Genomic DNA, 23,077 nt, shown 5'->3' on the forward strand with positions numbered 1-23,077 from the left:
CAGACTGACTCTTAACTCCTGACTTTGAAGGTAAGGAGTTTATATTCTTATTCTTCCTGCAAAAAGAAGCCAGATGGTTAGAACTTCCATAGTTATGACATGTTTTTCTAGGAGCATCAGGAACAGGCTTATAATCATTGCTTTTATTCACACCTTCCTTTCCATTCCTATTTTTCCTAGGTGATTTTACCTTGTTTGCATTCTTAACATCTTTCAGCTTATGCTTAAGCTGCTTCTTTATCATTAAGCCTACGTTTACTTCAGTTGTCTTTTCCTGTTTTAGTTTATCAGAAGTTAATTCCTTTTTAACTTCTGATTTCTCAGTATCAGACTTTACAGCTACAAACTTAACAAGTTTTAACTTTGGCTATTGTTTAACAACTATAGGCTTAATATCAACAGTTCATTTATCATTCTTATCCTCTCCATAACCTAAGCCATCTTTCCAGTTTTCACTACTTAACAAATTCTGAGTTGTTCTGCCAGAGTTAGTCCAAGTCCTGATAATCTCTCTTTCCTTTTCTAACTCAGCTTTTAGAGATTCATTCATTTTAAGCACTTCATCCCTAACATAGAAAGCGTCATCTCTATCTTTCTGAGTTTGATGGAACATGACTAACTCTTTTTCTAAATAATCATTCCTCTTTTTGCAAGCAAGATTTTCAGAAGTTAATCTTTCACATGTTAAAGTTTGATCTCTATAGCTAATGAACATGGTTTTAAGATATCTTCTCAACTCATTAATATCATCAGTATGAAAGGCATAAGTAGTTTGAGGTACCTTTAACTCAGCAGCTTCAGAACTGCTTTCAGCACTTGCCATATCAGCATTTGCCATCAAGGCATAATTCTTCTCACTTTCAGAATCTGAGGTGTCTGTCCAGCTTTTGTTCTTTGTGACAAGAGCCTTGCCTTTGTCACTCTTCACTTTCTTGCAATCAGGAGATATGTGGCCTTTCTCACCACAGTTGTAGCATTTGACATTTGTGTAATCTCCTCTGTCAGACTTTCCTCATTTGCCTTCAGATTTTCTGAAATTCTTCTTATCAGAACTTGCACCTCTCCTGGAAAACTTTTTTCCCTTCCTGAACTTCCTGAATGCAATCTTCGTGATTCCTTTCACCATAAGAGCACACAGCTTCATCATCTCTTCATCAGCATCCGTCTCAGGCAAGCTTTCAGATTCCGAGTCATCATCACTATCAGAACTTGATGACTCAGTATCAGTTTTTGTGAAGAGCGCTTTACCCTTGTATTTCCTTGAGGTGGCTGCCTTAGGGGATTCTTCTTCAGCCTTAAGAGCAACTGTCCTTGACTTTCCTCCTTTCCTTTTGCTTCTTTGTTCCATCTCAAGTTCATGAGTCTTGAGCATCCCATAAATTTCATCAAGAGTTGTTTCATCAAGATTATAGTTGTCTCTTATTGTTGTTGCCTTCAAATCCCAGCTTTCAGGAAGAGCCAACAGAAATTTAAAGTTTGAATCTTCAAGATCATACTCCTTATCAACCAGTGACAAATCATTCAAGAGTTTGACAAATCTATCATATAAATCAGTCAATGACTCATTAGCCTTTGAGTCAAAGTGTCCATACTCTTGAGTGAGTATTGTCTTCCTGTTCTTCTTAATCGTATCAGTTCCCTGACATCTTATTTCCAAGGCATCCCATATCTCTTTTGTAGTCTTGCAGTTTATTACCCTGTTTGACATTACATTATCAATGGCACTATGCAGTAAGTGTCGTACCTTCGCATCCTTAGCAATTGAGGCGATGTCTTCAGCGGTATAATCACTTTTCTCCTTTGGTACAGACTTTGCTGCTTCACCTGCAACTGCAACAGCGAGCTTGGTTGGTTTGTGAGGCCCTTCCTTGATTCTATCAAGATATTCTGGATCTGTAGCTTCCAGAAACATGGTCATCCTCACCTTCCATATGGGATATTCAGATGGTCTCAATATGGAAACTCTAATTGTCTCATATCAGCTTTGGATTTATGTTTTTGGAGGTTCTTCAGTTTTGGTGGGCTTAGTTGGAGTTTCTACTTCAGACATGATTGTTTTTGGATCTTAAACTGTTTGTGTGTTAAAAGATAAGCTCTGATACCACTTGTTAGGTCACACACACTGTAGAGGGGGGTGAATACAGTGTATAGCACAATCAAATCAAACTTTAATAACTCAAGTAACAGAAACCAAACTTTATTCAAAACAATAAACTCTGTTACAGTATGGAACTGTCCTCTCTCAGTGATGAACAAATATCACGAGAGCTGCTAGGGTTACAATGAATAATCTTCTCGATAATGATAACACTTATAGTGTATGTCTATGTTTATATACTACACAGTTACAAGATAATCGCTAGTTGATATGGAATATAATTCTGCTTCCTAAAATATATCAATCAGATATCTTTTCTTTCAAGTATTCTATTCTTCATAGAATTCCTTCTTCATGCATATCTCTTATTACGTTTGTCTTGATCTTCTCTTCCTGTAAATCAGCTGCCTTCCTTATCTGAACGTTTTCTTTAAGTCCAGATATTATCTTCTCATAAATATCTCCTGAACCTTAAGTACTGATGACTTAAGTTCTGACTTCAGTATAAGTACTGATTTCAGTTAAGTACTGATTTGTCCTGTTTAAGTAAGATCTGAAAACTAAACATAAATCACATTAGTCATGACATTATCAAATATATCTAACATCCTCCGTGGCTATCCTTCAATTCTTGCGTCAAAGAACCTTCATTGTGACGAGACATCTCTTCCTCCTGAGATTATGATCTTGATTAGCCCCTCCTTCTAGTGCCAATTTGTTGACGGAGGAATTTGGGAGCAACAAAATTTAAGGTTCGTAGCCGGAAACAAGATCTGTGACGATAGTTCTTTGTCGGAAACGTGAACAGTACCCGGTGGATCCGATGAACAATGTTCGTCGGGAAGTATGAACAGTGTTTGGTGGTGGAGATTATTGGGGGCTGAGATTGCTTAGGGTTAGTGGTGGCTCCTTAGGCTCTCGCTTCTAACCCCTTGCAATTTGCCTACGTATCCCTATTTATAGGGAATTAAGCCCACGTAGTTCTTGGGGAACAAGAAACCTAATGTGCTTAGATTTCTTATCCCGAGGCCCAGTAGGAAACCCACTGGAAACCGTCTTCTACTAGCTTTAGAAATGTCCGCCGATGAGGCCCAACCACAAAGGCCCATGTCTCGTCCGCGGCTTCGAGACTTCACGGATAAGACATCTCCCTGGCCAAGGATAACCCTCCGCTACCAGCTGTTTCTCTAGTCCGCGGACGCAGTTATAGTCGTGGTTCACCCCAAATATTGGACGCATCCTTGCCCCCCGATAAGGAGCCCCTACCAGATTACAGGACAAGTGATCACAAGCTTTTGGGTGCAAAGTGTAAGATACTCCAAAGTCTCCCAACGAGGACACCCGTGGACTACAGAGACAGAGCTCCCAAAGCACACACCAGATTTCACCCCACATCCCCAATGAGGACACCCATTGACTACAGGAGGAGGCCTTCAGTCCAGGCATACCCCTGGAGGTCTCTGACCACGGACACCGCCTTTCCTGTAGATGTGCTACAGGAAGGAGTTCTTCAATAGAGTACTTGCATCAAATAGGTTAGTAATAATAATCTTCATCTTCCTTGAATCTTCCAAAGAGCACGTCGAAGTAACCATGTTGAAGTCCCATCCAAGCTATATTTCTCACTTAGGGCGCGCCCTAATACCTTAGGGGATAGCTCTAAGAATCAGTTAAATTCCTTTCTTCATATATCAATAGGGCGCGCCTCCTTCGCCAATGAGGGCGCGCCTTGATTATGTAAGGCGTCAGCATTACTCTTCTTGTATGCATAAGGGCGCGCCTCCCCATATCTGTAGGGCACGCCTTCTTCCTTTGTGATAAAATAGATGTCATATCTTTTCCTTAATTTTAGGCACCAATATCCCAATTATGACCAATTGATCCGGTTTTGACCCGAACAAAGTTTATACCAAATTTTGGGCATAACATCTAACTTAAAATATTTTTCATAGAACAATATTATTCAACTCCAAGCTTTTACACTTCTCTCTGAAGCATGATCATGATCGATCTTCTTTCAGAGTTTATTCCTTAACTTGATGACTGTTCATAGAAAAATCCTTCAGTCTCATCTACTTGGCATTTTTACAGGCTCAATAAATACAATTATAGAATACAATGGATTTATCATACAACTTATCCTTAGGGTTGTCAAGGTGACTTAGTCGTGTTATGTACAAGCATGTCTTGTACAACATATTGATATTACCTGAGCCCATGACATTCTTCGCGGGACTTACCTCGAACTGGATGCATATCCCCGATAATCCCGATGTCCAAAACTATTCAAACAAATGTTCATTGAAGCTCGTAGGATTTTGGATTTGTGAAACTAGACAAGCAATTTATTGTCTCGATTGCGGACTCCAATGCAAAAAACATTATGTAACCGCCATAAGAAAAACCCAAGTTCTGTCTCTATTTCATTGTATTCAACCATGACCACTGCGTAAACAACTCTGCAACTTTTTTTACCGCCATCAATGCAAGCATATGTGTCCCCCAATCTCAAATTCAATGTTGATCATCTTTGCCTCACTTTGTGTGTCGATAATTGATAAGAAAATCACCATCTACAGTTGTCAACCGTCATGCTCCTCTTAAATAGATAATACAGAAAATATAAACTATATATATGTGGTCAAATAAGCATTACTAAAAATAAAACATAGCCTTATGAGCAACTAAAATAGAGTCCTAACATATTTTTAAAAAAAATTATTATAAAAATGAATTATAGAGTTTTCAGATATTTAATTGTATGTTAACTCCAACAACATTCTTTATAAGTGTATCATAGTAATCTTTTATTATTATATTTAAATTATAGTTATGCATTTGATATGGTGAAGTAGAGAAATGAATTTTTTATTATTATAAGTGTAAGTAATAATCTATTTTTATACAGGAAATTACTTAAATTTTAGTTTATAATCTTAAATAACTAACTTGAAGTTTGCTCGGAGATATGAAGTCCGACCTCGGGCAAAAAAGGAGAGTGGTTTGTGCGTGTAAATGACGATTACTATTGCTTGTAAACCAATAGTTAATACATGTTTTGTCATCGCAAATAATTTTAAGTTTATTTTATTTTAATTAAAGAAAGAAATCGTAGAAACACACTTTTAAAATTTCTTAATTTCCAGAAAATAGTAATCAAAAAAATATCTTCTAAAACTGCTGAAAAATAAGAAACTTGCATTTAGGGGCTCGAGTGCCAGCTTGCAACCCGAATAAAAAGCAGTATAAACCCGAGTCCAGTTCTCAAATTGTAGCCCTAATTTCTGAATTCGTACTTTCAATCATCGTTACAATGCCCATTTCTTTCATGAATCTGGGTCGTTCTTCGCCTTTTTCTGCCATTTTCAGGTAACATATACATACATACATGCATGCAACTTGTATGTATCAATTGTCTATTTATCCTATTTTTACTGAGATTCTTGTTATTGATTACACCTTATTATGAATTGCAATTCTGTAATTATAATCTTAGGAGTAGATATTAATAGAAGCTGTGAGATAAAATTAACATGGGGATTGAATTAAATTAATATTAGTTTTGATATAGACTATGATTATAGATTTAGAAATTGGGTGCGGAGAAATTTTGGAATAAAGTTTTGATAATATTGGCTTGTTTGGTAGTGTTTTGAGTTCATGGGATGGGAGGTTCAAATTGGTAAAATCGAATGGCTCTATATAGTATATATGTGCATTTTCTTTGCTATGCCACTATGTTTTCTCATCTTAATGTCATCTTCTACTACAAGTTTTCGAGTAGTAATCTTCATTGCGTAGCTGTACTTCATTATTCTTTTTGATGTCTTAACTTTTCTTTGTAAATTAGAACCCTCTTCAGATCTAATAACCTACAGAGCTTATGGAATTACTGGTTTCTTGTTTTAAATTCTTACCTTATTGGCCTTGTAATCGAAGATAATCATTCATATCTGCGATTGAGTTTAAGGGGCGATGTGGGATTGTTGAGATATGATTTTTTTTTTTTGTGTGTTAGTTGCCAATTGTATTTTAAAAAAAATGACTGTTTTATTTATACATGGATCTCCCATAGGCAGCTAGAGCAGCAACTGGAGACTGTAGTTAAGGTACTGAAACCAGGCCCTTTGGGAATTACAGAACACAAATTTTCTGCTGAGGAGATAGAAAAGGCAAATGCGACAGTCAAGAGGGCAGTGGAGAATTGGCAAAGAAATGCTGTCATGGAACGGAAAAGTCCTTTCTTGAAAGATTATATTAACTGATTAATAACTAAATATTTCTTATATATTTTCATTTCAATAGTTTTTTAATGAAGAAACAATTCTGTAATAGGTAGAAGTACACTCTTACTGTGTTTTTGCTTTTGGTTCCTTCTCTACTCTTATACAGTGTATTTTCCATCGTTAAAAATCGTGGTTATCATTAAGCAAGCATATTATTTTATTCAGAATCAGAGAGATGAAGAACCGAGTGAAAGGGTCAATCCAAAATATTGGTTTCTCTTGGATAGAAATAGGCGTTGATCCGTTAAATGACCATCTGTACTGAATGAAGTAGTATTACACTAATACCAAGTTTCATGACCAGATGTACAAAGCTAGAATTATGTTAAGCACATAGTATAGTACTGACAATCCTACTACTGTAGTTGTTTTGTTGAGCGGGCTGATGTTTCCTTAGTAACAAAGATCTGCTCCTTACAACTGATTTAGTTTAGCCTTGATCAATGTGTCTGCAGCTAATCTCGAATTCATCAGTTGTGGCTTTGAATTAGTTTGCAATGTGTATATATTTGTGTGTTAGATTACAATAACAAACTCTGGCTATTTACTGGACCTGGTTTACTCATGAGCATTGCATTTTTGGATCCTGGTAATGCTGAAGGTAATGTTCAAGCCGGCGCGATCGCAGGCTACTCACTCTTGTGGTTGCTTTTATGGGCAACTGCTATGGGCCTTTTAGTTCAGCTACTTTCTGCTCGAGTTGGGGTAACAACTGGACGCCATTTAGCTGAGCTTTGCAGAGAAGAGTAGCTGACTTGGGCAGGGAGGTTGTTGTGGCTCATGATTGAACTGGCACTTATCGGGGCCGATATACAAGAGGTTCAGTATAACATGGGATTGTGGAGTCTACTTACCCAGCTTTTAGCCTCTCTGAAGCGAAACTGGTACATAGTTCATGAGTTCTGAGTCCTGTTTCTCATTTCATCTTATTCTTAATTTTGTCCTACTCTGTCCTTTCCAGTCTTCGCTAGTAAAAAAATGTAGTTCGAAAAAGATCATTTTGGTTAAAGTTCCTTGTCGAGAAATTACCATTTTGACAAGATTCAAGGGGCCCTTTTACTATATTGTTTTTGTTCTCCCATGACTTTGTAAAGGTATAGTAGACTGAATTCATATATTTACTTGAGTTGGAATGTTATCATTTTACAGCTTCATATTCCTTTTTGTTGAGAATTATGGTGTGAGAAAGTTGGAAGCACTTTTTGGAATCCTTATTGCAATCATGGTTTGGGGAAACAAAAACTATTGGCTCAAAAGTTGCTCTAGGTAGTCGGCTCTTTTTGTTATGATCCATATTACTGGAACTTATGCTGGGCATGGGAGGTTTTCTGAATCTGCACATGAAGAAATGGATAAGGGCTTGCTTTGATCACGAGGAGTTGTGCCATCATCCCAACATTGGGTGTTGCACTTATTTTTAATCTTTACCTCATTGCGCGTGGATTTACTTTGACTTGCAAACCAAGAGGATAGTCTCATTCAAATATGTTGTTCTTTGTAGCAGCTACAAGAACTACACTGGTACTGGCTTTATTTGTTGTTTAAATCATTCTTCCGTCTGTTTAAATTTAATTACAGTTTTTTCGAAAATATAGGATGTAATGCTGATTGCAGGCCAGATATAGTGCCAAAACTTCATACACCAGAAAGATCAACTACCTTTGTGCTAACTGCAAAATATTTAGACTCGTGGACAGATGACAGATCATAATGGTGCAATGAATATACCGAGGGAGAGTTCTGGTATACACATGCCTCTCTTTTGCTAAGGTTTCATGCACTGGCTATCAACATGTTTCCATTAACTGCAATATTGAGTGACTTTGCGTCTCATGTCTTTTTCTTTTTTTAATTTGACTTTTCATTATACACCAATTTTTCAGTTTTAATCTACTGAACAACAAATTAATTACTAAGTAGAATATTTAATAATCCAATTATTTAATTGGATTATATATTCGTACATAAATAAAATGTTAATTTCAAAAATTCAGGAGAACAATAGAACTCAGATTCAACAAGACATTTTACTTTTCTTTTATCTTCTTTTTATGAAATAATACCTCAATTTCTCCAGCCCATACAGCTCATTTAAACCAAACGATCTAAAGTCCAATACTTAAAATATATATTTTTTAATTTTTTAGTTACTTATTTTAACAAAATTATTCAATGTTCAAATTTTAATTTTCATTAATCATTATATATTTAATTTTAAAAACAAATGTTTAATTAGGATTCTGGAATGAACTCTTAAAATATTAGAAATTGAAATGCATATATATTAATTATAATTTACAATACTTTTTTTGTAATTACAAATTTAGAAATATTATAAGAACTTATAAATTTTATATTTTCTAAGAGTTATTCTAGAAATTCCAAAAATATTTTCCAAATAAATCACAAAAGATGAGTCATAATTTTCTTATGAGTGTGTATTTTTAAATGTATTGGACCTCTTGTGTATCAATATAAATAAAACTAATTAAAACATGTCATTGAGATGCTTTTGATGCTTTTTGTACTCCTTTTAAGGACTCTCGACTCTATGCCCAATAGTTGGGGGCTCTATAGTATGCTACAATCATTCATCCTGAGATTGTTTATTTTGTCAATCGAGTTTGCCAGTTTATGCATTCTCCCACAAAAGATCATTGGAAGGCAGTAAAACGAATTCTTTAATATCTTAAAGGCACAATAGAACATGGTCTTCTTTTCCATCCATGTCTTCAGCCTCAACTTCGTGCATACTCTGATGTGATGGTTGTGTGATCCTAATAATTACCGTTCTTAGTACGGATTTGTTATTTATTTTGTTCTCGCAAACAATGTGTTATAGCTCGTAACAGCACTAAAACAACCTTGCTTACATAACCCCGAGTTAGTTTGCCTACAGCAGCTTCTAGATGAACTTGGTGTCACTCTGCCACAGCCTCCAGGACTTTTGTGCGATAATACTGAATGGTTTCGAGCACATAAATTCAACTAAAATTATGTAAAATTAAATTAAAATTTGAATAAAATCGAAACCTTACGCATCATCTATGCGAAAATAGATATTTAATTGGTAGTAAGAATCTTTACCTTAAAGAAGCTTTAAGAGTTTATTAATGAAGGATTAATGGAGTTCCAACCCTTGTTAAATCACCACATATACTGCTCTCGCGATCTACGCTCTACGGTATCCACACGAACGCTTTTCTTGAAAGATTGATGTGTACAATCACCCGAAAACTCCATCTTTATCTCTTTTTCTCCTTGAACGACTAGGGTTTTGTAAATCATGTATCCTCCGATATAAATCAGCCCTCAAAGAGTTTATATAGAGAGACGGGTGAGTTTTCTAATTATAATCTAATTATAATTAATACTAATCTGAAATCCCAATTTATTATTTAATTAAATCACACTTAATTAATTAATTAAATCACACTTAATTAATTAATAACTTATTTCGGAATTAATTTAAGTAATTTCTCTATTTTATTTATTTAATTAATAAAATCATACTTAATTAATATAATAAATAAAATAAATTACTTATTTAATTTAAATTCATAATTTAAATTATTTCTCTTTCAAGCGTTCTTTGTGTGTGACCTAGTAGGTTATTATTACGTTGATAATAATTTTAATATTTTATTTTAAAATTATATACAATGAGCGACATCTAGTAATACATCATTGCTACCGAATTAATAATAATTTAATCAGTGATTCGATTAACCTTTCGTGATAATGTACAATGTAATATAATTCTTTTAATCAAATATTATAGATTAAACTAGAAGCATGTAATGTGTCATCCTCATTATAGTTTATTCCAAGTTTCTTTGATCAATGAGTAGACTATCATATCAAATCAACATTTGAGCGTGGCCACACATTTCATAGTATAGCTCACAAAAGAGGCCAATAATATCACTTCTAAAATAGGATGGTTAAATCTCATCTAGATTATTCATATTTCTCATATGATTCATAATATACCCAATGTCCACTTTTATCATTACTCGGTCAATGATAACTTTAAATGGAATCAAAGTATATTAATTCTCGTATAGAAATATAATGACTTCAGGTCTAAGGACCATTACATCATTATCACTGTGAGAATAACGTATGACACTATAAACATGTAGTATTTCAGAACGGGTCAATCCAGCACCATGTATCTAATACATGTGCTTGTATTTTGACTATAGTATCACCATACCTAATACCTATGATCAATGAGATGTGATCACAAGTCAACAAACATACTAATCTTAATGCATTATTATTGTCCCTTATAATAATACTCGACTAGGGATCTTTAGAAATATTGATATTATTCTCATAATCTCATTTCTAAGTCACGTATTTAGAGATATAGAACTACATATTATATTCCAATAACATTTATTAATCTAACATTTATATCACAGTAAATTAAGAATTAATAAATTATAAAAGAAATAATCGATATAACATCTATACTATATTATAATAGACGAAATATTAAAAGTTTGGTAGTCGGTCGGTCGGTCGGTACTTGCTGAAATTACAAAATTACCCTTACTAGGTAATTATAATTATATTAATCCAATCAAATTCATATCTAAATAGACTACTATTAAACGAATTCTATGTCGGAATAAAATTTTACTTCTTCATCAAACCTATACAGATAATTGATTTTGTACAGAATCTCTTTACCTCCCCTGACAGTGTACATCCATGCAATCTCTTAAAATCAAGGTTGCTTCCTACATCAATTACAAGTTCATTGAATTCTCCAAGTTCATTATCGAATTTTCCAAGTTCATTGATCTCCCTATTATCATCTCTAATTAAAATATTCTTTACAAACTAACATTAAAAAAGTTTGGATACTTGCTAAAATTACTTAGTTACCCCTATTTAATTATTCATGTTATTTTAATTAATTTCCCGCCCTTCATTATTTTTGGAACCTATTATTTTAAATCTATTTTAAATTCTAATTAATATATAAACCATTTGCTTTTCAACTAAAACACGTTATTTTCTCAATTACCTTATAATTGAAAGGTAATTCATTGGTCGACATAATGAAATCGGGCTAAAACCTAAAACGAAATAATATATAATACTCATTCGGGCTAAAATAAAATAATATTTGTAACTGGATTAAGATAAAATAATATTTCACACCAGATTAAAATAAAATTAGAAACAACCTAAATTTATATAATTACTTGGATTTAGTTGATATAACATGCTTATACTATTACAGGGTTTCTTTAATATCTATTTTATCCATAATATTTTATTAAAACGAAATTATAGAGTAATCGTTAATTTGTATGATAGCGTCGTACTAAAACAAATTAATGTAAGATATGGATTCGTCTGCACTAAAAGAATAGTATACAATTAATTGAAGAAAAAAAATTTGACCAACTCATATAAAATAATGTTTACTTTGATCCGATGTAAAATAAAATAATAAGATATATGAACAAATATCATATTTTGAAATTTTCAATTCAATTTCTTTCTAGCAAAGTAATATATAATATTTAAAACAATCTGTGCATCGCACGGGTTCTAAACTAGTATTATATTATAATAAACGAAACATTAAGTTTGGTAGTCGGTCGGTACTTGCTGAAATTATTTGATTGCCTTATTATTTAATGTATAATATTAATATCATATTAATTTTTTAATGTCGACTTTTACTTATTCAATTATTTTATAATTATTAATGGACTCAGATTCACACTTCTATAACAAAACTAATTCCCGACTGACTAAGTTAGAAGAATTCGCAAACCTAAAATCTGGCACGTCTTATTAACTTTGTAATATGAAAGTTGAAGCTACAATAATTCGCCTGCGATTTCACCAGATCTAGAACTTCACGCGTGCTATCCAGGTTAATAAAAATATTGTGCAATACTTCCTACCTAAAGTAAAAATTATTTATATATTTCTATTTTATATTATTATAACCGAAACGTGATTTCGTTTGGTCGGTTGGTTAACACATTCTCTAAAAAATATGTTAACACCTTACAAAATTAAAACAAACTTAATCTAATTAAAAAATTTAAATCATATATATCTAATATAATTTTAAACTCTATGAATTATTATCCAACTTAATTTCTAATCGCACTCAACTTCTTACTTATCTCTTTTGTAGAGAACCGAACACTTCAAAATTTAATTTTATTAATTTGAATTATAATATAATAAAATAATTAATAAATCAGGAAAAACATACAAACTAAAAAAAGAATAAATTTGAAAAACAGAGAACAAGAAGTATTATTACACCACTACTAACCACTACTAAGACTCACAAACAGACTCGAATCCCCCGCAGGCCGCATTATGATGATTATTTCCTAAGCTACACACATAATCATAAAAATAAAATAAAGAACCTAAATTGTAAGTTTTAAATAAGAATAATATTCTATCAAATTTTTAATATTTTGATTTTAATAATATTCTTTTACAACCAGTGTAATGCACACAATTTTAATAATATTAAATTATTTTCAATTTAATCTGAATTGCAAATTTAATATAATTTAACATAAATTGATAATGTGTTTTAACTAAAAATGATAATTAGTTGATTATTAATAATTATAAAATTATAATATTATATTATTGCATAGAACTATTTTGGGGGAAAAGGGTTTTGTTAGAAAAAATGAAAAAAAAATATTTTTAGCTGAAAAAATTAATTTGTTAAGTATTAATAACTATAATATTATTATACTACCTTATTAAATAAAATTGCTCATTTTATATTTGGATTTTGGTAAGATTGAAAAGATAATATCTATTAGTAAAAAAAATAATTTGTATTTTAGTTGAAAAAGGTAATTGGTAACTTATTAGTAATAATAAAATTTTGAGGTTTTTGAATAGTACGTTTCTTTAAGTTTTTTTTTTGCAAAATACATCTTTTTAAGTTTTTATTTGCAAAAATGCACCATTCAATAGTTTTTTACAAAAAAAAACGATTTTGCAACCCAATTCAACCTCAAATGCAACCCTGTGAATACTCCAATGAAACAAAAAAATAGTCATTTTGCATGAAACTTAATATTTTTCAAAAAATGGTAAAAAAAATTGGTGACACGGGTATTTTTCAAACCGTATTTTTGTAATAAAATAAAATATAAGTAAAATCGTAAACAAAATTAGAAAAATAGTATGTTTGGTAAATTCTTTATTATTTTTAAATAAGTGACCGAGAATTTTTAAATCAAATTTTCAATGTTTCGGCTATTGATAGATAGTAGATATGGATAGTACAGATTTGTGATACAATCGCTAAATTTTAAAACAAATAAAGTCAATATAATTGATATAACAAATAAAGTCAATATAATGATATTTTAAATTTTAATATTTTAACTATCTAAAATTTGTGTAAGTAAATAACGTAATATAAATCATATTTATATCAATAATTTCAATTATAGGTATTTAATACAATATATTATATTTTATAATAGTATCTTTTGTAATAAAAATGATATACTTTATACATATTATTTAATTATGGTATAAATAATTAAATTACAAATGTTATAATCAGCTCGTGCATCGCACGAGTTATAGAATAGTAAATATTAATAATCCAAATGTCTTAAACTAAAATATCATAGTGTTGTCTCTAGGGCACAAACACTAACAAATACATGGGTTACTTTCATGTCTACTAATCATGTTATTAGTTCTCATTCTAAGCACACCCACTTAGACTATTATATGTTGTGCAAGACATGTATGTACTTTAACAAGACTAAGTCAAATTGACAACCCTAAGTAAGTTGTATTGTAATCTTAGTTTGCATTTTGTATTGTAACATTAAAGTCTGTAAAAATATCAAAGAGCAGACTGGAGTCTTTTTCTTTTAAACAGTATCAAGCCTAAGAATTCTATCTGGAAAAAAATCAAGAAGATCATGCCTCGGAAGAATTATGAAGAAGCTTGGAGTTGAATAAATCTGTTTTGGGAAAATATTCTAAGTCAAGATCTTTACAAGTCACAGATTTAGTGTTATAGAGAAGTTATTCGAGAACTCCAGAATGACTTATAGAGAACTCAGGAAAGCTACTAGAGAACTCAGAGATATCAACAAGCCAAGTTGAAGATATGAAAATTGCAGATATCGGCAAGTCATTTCTTCACTAGAGAACTCAGAGTTATCGACAAGTCAACATTCATTAGAGAACTCTGAGCTATCGATAAGTCAAATTCCATTAGAGAACTCAGAGATATTGATAAGTCAAAACTCACTAGAGAACTCTGAGTTATCGACAAGTAAAATTTGACTAGAGAACTCTGAGTTATCGACAAGTCAATAAGCCACTAGAGAACTCAGAGAAATCGATAAGTCAAAGTGAAGATATGAAGACTAGATATCTCGACAAGCCAAATTCTCTTATAGAGAACTTAGAGACCTCTACAAGTCAAATTTACTATGGAGTATTAGAGATCTCGATAAGCCAATATACTTAACGAGATGTCAAATTCTCTATAGACCAAACTGGAGATCTCGAGGTAAAATCTCAAAGTATAAAATTGCAGACCAGTTCAATATCCTAGATTTACAATCAATAAATAATCCAACCAGCTGGATTGACAAGTCTATAAAAAGCAGCTTGAAGAGTGTGCAAGATCAAGTATGAAGATTAACTGACAAAGGAAGATCAAAGTTAACACGGTATGTAAAGATATGCTAAGCCAGAAATGGAAGATATACTTTTCCTAAAATGGAAATGACAAGTGACAGTTTACTAAAGTTAATAGCATGTCTTATTATACACTGTATAAACCAGCAGTTAACTAAATTATAAAGTTAACACTGGTCCTTTGTTAGAAGTAACAATTTAGATCAGGATCTCTTGTACTCTCTAAAGAGAGAAGCTAAGTTCTTTATCAACAAAGAGCCTAGAAATTTTGTAGTAAAATATTCTTAATTTTAATATAAAATTAAGTGAGTTTTGAAAAATCTGTGTTCTTTATTATTGCATGTTTAATTTCTGTATGAACACATTTCACTACAAGATTTGATTTACTTTGTTCATAACCAAAATAGTTCAAGAAAAGTATTAAAACACAAAAATACATCCCCCTCTGTGTGTAATTCATTACCTAACAAGTGGTATCAGAGCAAATTCTAAAAGTAAACAGATTCAAGATCTTGGAAGAATGAATACACAGAAAATCAGTAGTATCAAAATTCCTACTTTTGACAAAGCTAACTACACTCTTTGGAAAAAGAAAATGTTGTTGTTTATCAGGATGACCAATCCATTCTACATTCAGATTCTCAAAAATGGGTTCTTCACTCCTATGGTTAGAGTTGAGGAATCAACAGATGGTGATATGGTCATTCCAGCTCATTATGCTCCAAAAGATCCTTCTGAGTACACTAAGCCTGAAAAAGAGAAAGTTTCCCTGGATTGTGGCTTGCAGCTGATATTGATAGAGTTACTTGACAATGTATTGTACAACAATATTGTCAACTGTGACACTGCCAAGCAGATACGGGAAAAGATTAAAATACTCTGTGAGGGAACTGAGGAAGTTAGATCTAATCAAAGACGGATACTGATTTCACAATATGAGGGTTTCATGCCCAAGACAAAAGAAAGTATCACTGATGTGTTTGAAATGTTCAATAAGCTGATAAATGACTTGCAGCTCCCTGACAAATACTATGAAGCCGAAAAAGTGAATCTGAAATTTTTGCTTACACTTCCTGACCATTTGGAACATTTCTGCAATCAGAGAAGGGAGAGATCTAAGCATGATAACACTGGAAGTTCTTTATGGAATCTTAAAAATATATGAATTAAAAATGATTCAAAGAAAGTCATTAAGAGTTGGTCAAGGGCATGTTGTAGATGGTTCAAGTGCTCTAATTATCAATGAAAGCCAGATCTCTAATGATGAGCCAAGATCCCAAACTCCAGTTGTCTCAACAAGTGAGCAAAGAACAAATGATTCACAAGAACAAGTCATTTTGGAATTGGAAGAAGATGAGTTCTACACCTTGGATGAACTTGATGAGCTTGATCAGTCAATGGCCTATCTGGAAAGAAAGTTCTCTAACATTAGAGTAAAGAAGCCAAGATACTTCAAGGGTAAAGGAAAATCATTCAACAAAGACAGCAGCTGGAAAGGAAAAGGGAAGTACACATCTGATATCAAAAATGGTTACAAAACTGGATCTGTTGACATATCAAAGATAAGGTACTTCAATTGTGATGAACTAGGTCATTTTGCTACAAAATGCAGGAAACCCAAGAAAGCAAAAAAAATAAAAATAAAGCTTATCTTGAATTGGAAGCAAAGTATGAAGCTCTTCTGAAGAAACAGCAAAGCAAAGCTTATATTGTAGAGGGAAAAAGTTGGGATGATTCTGATAATAATGAAGATGAGGAAGTTGAAAATTATGCACTAATGACCTTGGAACAAGAAGAGTCATCCTCATCAAAATCACAGGTACCAACTCTCACTACCATTGATTTAAATGTGAGTCAATATAAGGAAACTGTAGAGAAGATGAGCACATAAATGTTTCGCATACTTACAAGTATGGTTGCTGCTAATGAATAAGTTAGCAGACTGACAAAGATAAATGAAAAGCTTGAAATTGAGAAACGAGAAGCTGAATTGTTGTTGGTGGAGCTTGAAACTGTAAGACAAGAAAATGCATATCTGAAGAACAAACTCAAGTGTGCAAGTAAAATTGAAGCAGTGCTAAGGGAGAAGCTAGAAAAGAATGAGGTGAAGTCGAAATCCTTCAAGAATGCATCTGAGTTGGTTGGACAATACAATGAGAAGAACAAGGCATGTGCAAATATTTCTATTGGTCTTGATTATGATGCCTTTAACAACAAGAAGAAAAATATAGGTGATAAAGGGAAAGCAACAGAAAATGAAAATATTCCAACAATCCTGAAAAGGATTGATTCACCTATGTTCAAGGCATGTGAAGTCAACTTCAGTGAAGCAGAGTTAATTATCAAGTAAGAAATTATTGATGAAGACAATGAGAAGAAAGATGCACAAGCAACTTAATCTTTCAAAACTGAAGAGAAGCTCATGGATAATCAAGGTTCCAAGACACCTGTCAAAGAAACCAAAACTGAAGATGCAAGAAAGAAAAAGAAAAATAGAAATGGGAAAATAGGGATAAATAAAAGTAATAATTTTGCTTATGTTGCAGATGCTCCAAGAAAGAAATATGGGAAATGTGGCTCTGTGAATCACCTAACTCACCTTTCTAAAAAGGTTGTTAGCAAGCCAGCTGAAGGAACCTGTAAATATAATGAAACATATGCAAATGATCTATACTCATTATGTGACAAGTTTGATTGCATCCCTTGTAACTTGAAAGTAATGAAGAGTTGTCACAAACTGAGAATAGACTTTAAAGAAATAAAAATTGGGTCTACAACAGATAGGAAAATGCACAACAGTCATTGAATTATATTTTATCTTAAACAACTCATTCTACTTCTGTTAAATCAGTTAACAAGAAGAAAGTACCCAACACTGTTTGGGTTGCTAATACATTTAAAACTCATTGTGTGTAGGGCAAAATGAAGAAGGTCATATGGATCATAGATAGTGGATGTTCCAGATATATGACAGGTGATAAGGCCCTGCTATCATAGTTTGAGGAGAAGGTTGACCCTTTGGTGACCTTTGGAGACAACAACAAAGGATTCACAATGGGATATGGAAAGATTGTTTCTGAAAATGTTGTCATTGATGGTGTAGCACTGGTAGCCGGTCTTGAAGTGAATCTTCTCAGTGTTAGTCAATTTGCAGATGAAGGTTTTAAAGTTTTATTCAACAAAGAAGAATATACTTTTATCAGCAAGAAAACTGGTAAAGTTGCTCTGAAAGGAGCAAGAAAAGGAAGCTTATTTGTTGCAGACTTGGACTCAACAAATAAGGATGGTATTTGTTGCTTCTACACCAAGGCATCAGAAGAACAAAGCAAGCTATGGCATAAAAAGTTGTCTCACTTGAATTTCAAGGCAATTAACACCTTGGTCAAAAAGGAGTTAGTAAGAGACATGCCTAATCTGGAGTTTGCTCAAGTTGAAGTTTGTGAAGCTTGTCAGAAAGGAAAAATGAAAAGATCAAGTCATAAGTCAAAAACTGTGATTCTATAAGTGCACCATTGCAACCTATTAACATGGACTTGTTTGGACCAGTAAATGTCTTATCAATTTCAAGAAACAAATATGCACTTGTGATGGTGGATGATTTCTCAAGATACACTTGGGTAGAGTTCATGCACTCTAAAGATGAAACTCTGCACATCATAATTGAGCACATCAAGAAGATAGAAAAACAGGCTGAAGATTACAATTGTGTAAAGAGATTGAGAAGTAACAATGGAACAGAATTCGGGAATGCAACATTGAGTGAATTCTGCAAAAACAAAGGCATTGTTCAAGAATTCTCAGTAGCTAGAACACCTCAACAAAATGGAGTAATTGAAAGGAAGAACAGAACATTAGTTGAAGCTGCTAGAACAATGTCGCAAGATGCCAAGTTGCCAACAAGTTTTTGGGAAGAGGCTTAACACTGCATGTTACACTCAAAACAGATATCTCATTAACAAGGCTCATGAAAAATCACCATACTCAATCATGTCTAAGAGAAAGCCTACTGTAAAGCATCTTCATGTGTTTGGAAGCAAGTGTTACATTTTGAAAGACAACTCTGAATATGTGAGAAAATTTGACTCAATAGTTTTTAAAGCAATTTTTCTGGGATATTCATTGGAGAGAACTGCCTACAAGGTCTATGTGATTGATCAAGAGAAGATTATGGAAAGCACAAATATGACTTTTGATGATGACAAGTGTCCAGGCTTGGAATGTCTTGATGAAAATGAAGTTGAAGCCCCTGCATTTGAAAACCTCAACATTGATAGTGATTCGTATAGAGAAGAAGATGTTGATGCACAACATATGATAAATGAAGAGACTACTGAACAGGAAAATTATGGGAATGGAAGCTCATCTCAAACACCCGAATTTGATAGCATAAACTCAGGAGGAGAAAGAGAAGAAGGATCTACCAGTCATACCAATAATGAAGAAAATGACGAAGGCACAAGTCAACAAACTCACACAAGAAAGTGAGATAGAAGTCATACTAGAGAAGCAATTATTGGTGGTCCTACTGCTAGTATGAGAACTAGAAGTGCAACTGCTAATGAGTGCACATACATGCTTTCTGTCTCAAGTAGAACCTAAGAGAACTGAAGAAGCTCTAATGGATCCTGATTGGATATCTTCCATGCAGGAAGAACTGAATCAATTTGAAAGAAACAAAGTTTGAAAGTTAGTTCCTGTACCAATGAATAGAAGCATTATTGGAACAAAATGGGTGTTCAGGAACCAAATGGATGAAAATGGTATAGTTACCAGAAATAAGGCAAGGTTGGTTGCAAAAGGCTACTCATAAGAAGAAGGAATTGATTATGATGAAACTTTTGCTCCAGTTGCAAGACTTGAAGCAATAAATATTTTTCTAGCATTTACCGCACATTCATATTTTAAAGTGAATCAAATGGATGTCAACAGTGCCTTCCTAAATGGTGAGTTAGAAGAAGAGGTTTATGTACAACAGCCACCTGGCTTTGAAGATCCAGAATTTCCAGATTTTGTGTGCAAGTTACTCAAGGCTCTATATGGACTAAAGCAGGCACCTAGAGCTTGGTATTATACATTGTCAGAATTCCTACTAAAACATGGTTTCACTAGAGGTACTATAGAAAAGACTCTCTTCTTCAAGAAACATGCTGAAGATATGATCCTAATTCAGATCTATGTGGATGATATCATCTTTGGTTCTACAAATGAAAAGCTTTGCCAAATATTTTCTAAGCTTATGCAGAGTGAATATGAAATGAGTATGATGGGGAAATTAAGTTACTTTCTTGGACTACAAGTCAGTCAAAGAAGTGATGGAATCTTCATCAGCCAAACTAAGTATATCAAGAATTTATTGAAAAAGTTTGGTATGGTTGATTGTTCACCTTCTTCTACACCTATGTCTACAGCAACAAAGTTGAATGAAGATAGAAAAAGCAAGAGTGTAGATATTTCAAGCTATAGAGGAATGATTGGATCATTGCTTTACTTAACTGCAAGTAGACCAGACATCATGTTTGCAACATGTCTATGTGCAAGATTTCAAGCCAATCCAAAAGAATCACATTTGATGGCTGTAAAAAGGATTTTCATATATTTGAAGGGGACTCCAAACTTGGGATTTTGGTATCCTAAGGGAACTGGTTTTGAAGCTGTTGGCTACACAGGTGCAGATTTTGCTGGATGTAGGGTTGACAGAAAGAGTACTAGTGGAAGCTGTCAATTTCTTGGACAAAGACTTATATCCCGGTATAGCAAGAAACAACAATCTGTATCAACTTCTATAACAGAGGCTGAATACATAGCTGCAGGAAGTTGTTGTGCTCAAGTGCTTTTGGATTAGAAATCAGCTAATGGATTATGGCCTAGTGTTACACAAAATTCCTATCATGTGCGACAATACTAGTGCTATATCTATAGTGGATAATCTAGTTAATCATTCTAGAACAAAGCATATTGATGTAAGATACCATTTTATTAGAGAACATGCTACAAATGGTACCATTGAGCTCAGTTTTGTTCCAACGAAAAAACAATTAGCTGATATTTTTACTAAACCTTTGGATGAAGCAACTTTCACTAGACTTGTTGGTGAAATTGGAATGCTTAATTCTTCATCCTAAAGGTAAGAACTCAGCTAATATTTTGCAGCAGATTAATTTCTAGTAAATCAAAATTAATTTGATTTAATTGGAAAATAACTGAAATATGAGTTATAAATATTTCAGAAATCTCTGCATATTTATTTTTCAAAACAAAAATTTTAGCTTGGAATTTTTCAAATTCTAAGTAAACTGCCCAGTTGTTAATTTACATCCTTAATATGTAAAATTAACACAAGGCATAATTAAGTTGATCAAAAGTATATAGAGAACTGAGTTCTCGATAAGTCTAACTGACTTATCGACAAGTCATTTTTAGACTTCTCAAGTGAGTTCTCGATAAGTCAACTCACTTACTTCTCGAGTGACTTCTCGATAAGCTTTATTATGACTTATCGATAAGTCCTTGTAGAGTTCTCTAGTAGTATTAATTCACAGAGTTCTCTACAAGTATAATTTTTAGACTTATCAATAACTCAAAATTGAAATAATTTAAGTTAATAAATTATTTCGATAAAATACTTTTGGCAAATTTATTCTAATTTTATTTTTAATTTATTTAAATAAAAGTTGGAATTAATTCAGTTCATTTTTGGACAAATTGGGTATTTATTTGACATCTCGATAAGTCAATTTTTAGTTCTCTATGAGAGTAATTTAAAATGACTTCTCGATATGTAATTTCATTTCTTAAAATGACTTCTCGATAGACTATTTTCAAACGTCTATTTTTGAGTTCTCGACAAGTCATTTGCTTTTACTATAAATACCCAGACATCTCGATACATATACATACTTACAACTTTCGAGATCTCAAGTGACCTAGCTTTTCAATCCAAAATCGATTTCTCTCTCATTTTTACTCCTTTCTCACTAATTTTTCTTACCCATTCACACTTACCAATCAACAATGGCACTCAATATTGTTAGAGCTACTATCCCAGAGAAAGGAACAAACTACCTAGCTTTTCCTGATGCTACCCAAGCCACTGATAGTTTCAAGGGGTTTGTAAAACTTTTTTCTGAATTTACCTTGCAGGAGCTTTAACTGTTAACCCAGTGTTGTACCTAGATGTGCTGCATGAGTTTTGGACAACAACTGTGGTAAGAAATGTTATAAATGATAATATTGTATCTCCGGTGGTAACTTGCCCAGTTGGAGGCCAACAAATTGAGTTTAATGAGCAAGATGTGAACATAGCATTGGGTCTTCCAACTGCAAACTTGGTGGAGGTGCCAACCCAGGATGAACTGACTGAGTTTATGGACTTCATCAATTATGGTGGGAGAATCAACTTGTCAAGGTTGAACAGGACAAACTTGAGGAAATAATGGTCCTTTGTGTTTGATTCTGTAGTAAGGGCCTTCACATGCAGGAATACAGGGTATGACAATATTTCAAGTGTGGTGCAGAAGTTGGTGTACTCAATAGCCGACAAAAGATACTTGAATGTTGGTCTATTGATCCTGGAAGAACTTGCAACTAGGCTGACCATGCCCCTGTCTGCTAGATGTAAGGAAATTTTCTTTCCTATATTTATTATGTCCACTTTAAATCATAAAATAGTATCCATACATTTGTTAAATGGTATAGATAGCACTAAAATAGGCAATTGTAAGCAAATGTCCCAAAATAATATTTGGTTCACTTACTACAAAGAACAAGGTAAATGTAAGTCTGAAACTCACTTCATTCATGTTGGAGAGGTTTAGGACTTACCCTTACCCAATGCCTGACATGAGATCCAATTTACAATCTAGCACATCTATGGTCCTTGAACTTGTGGAAGTACAAACACAGGAACACCCACAGGGACCTTCCCAAGATGAAACCATTTCTTCAAAACCCGTAGTAGCTAGGAATACAACCACCTCATCTTCTCAAAAGGATGAGGTGAGTT

The 23,077-nt window shown here is 33.1% G+C and overlaps 1 protein-coding gene across 1 annotated transcript; it reads left to right on the top strand.

Annotated features, from left to right (window-relative positions):
* Positions 1 to 5,264: 5,264 nt before the first annotated feature.
* On the top strand, positions 5,265 to 6,542 carry LOC141706332 (uncharacterized). The gene is made up of 2 exons (XM_074509120.1): positions 5,265 to 5,467; positions 6,174 to 6,542. Exons 1-2 carry the CDS (start codon positions 5,412 to 5,414, stop codon positions 6,361 to 6,363), a joined length of 246 nt encoding a protein of 81 aa, XP_074365221.1. The 5' UTR covers positions 5,265 to 5,411; the 3' UTR covers positions 6,364 to 6,542.
* Positions 6,543 to 23,077: the final 16,535 nt, after the last annotated feature.

The sequence above is a fragment of the Apium graveolens genome, chromosome 2 (genome assembly GCF_009905375.1).
Source record: "Apium graveolens cultivar Ventura chromosome 2, ASM990537v1, whole genome shotgun sequence".
NCBI classification, from domain to species: Eukaryota; Viridiplantae; Streptophyta; class Magnoliopsida; order Apiales; family Apiaceae; genus Apium; species Apium graveolens.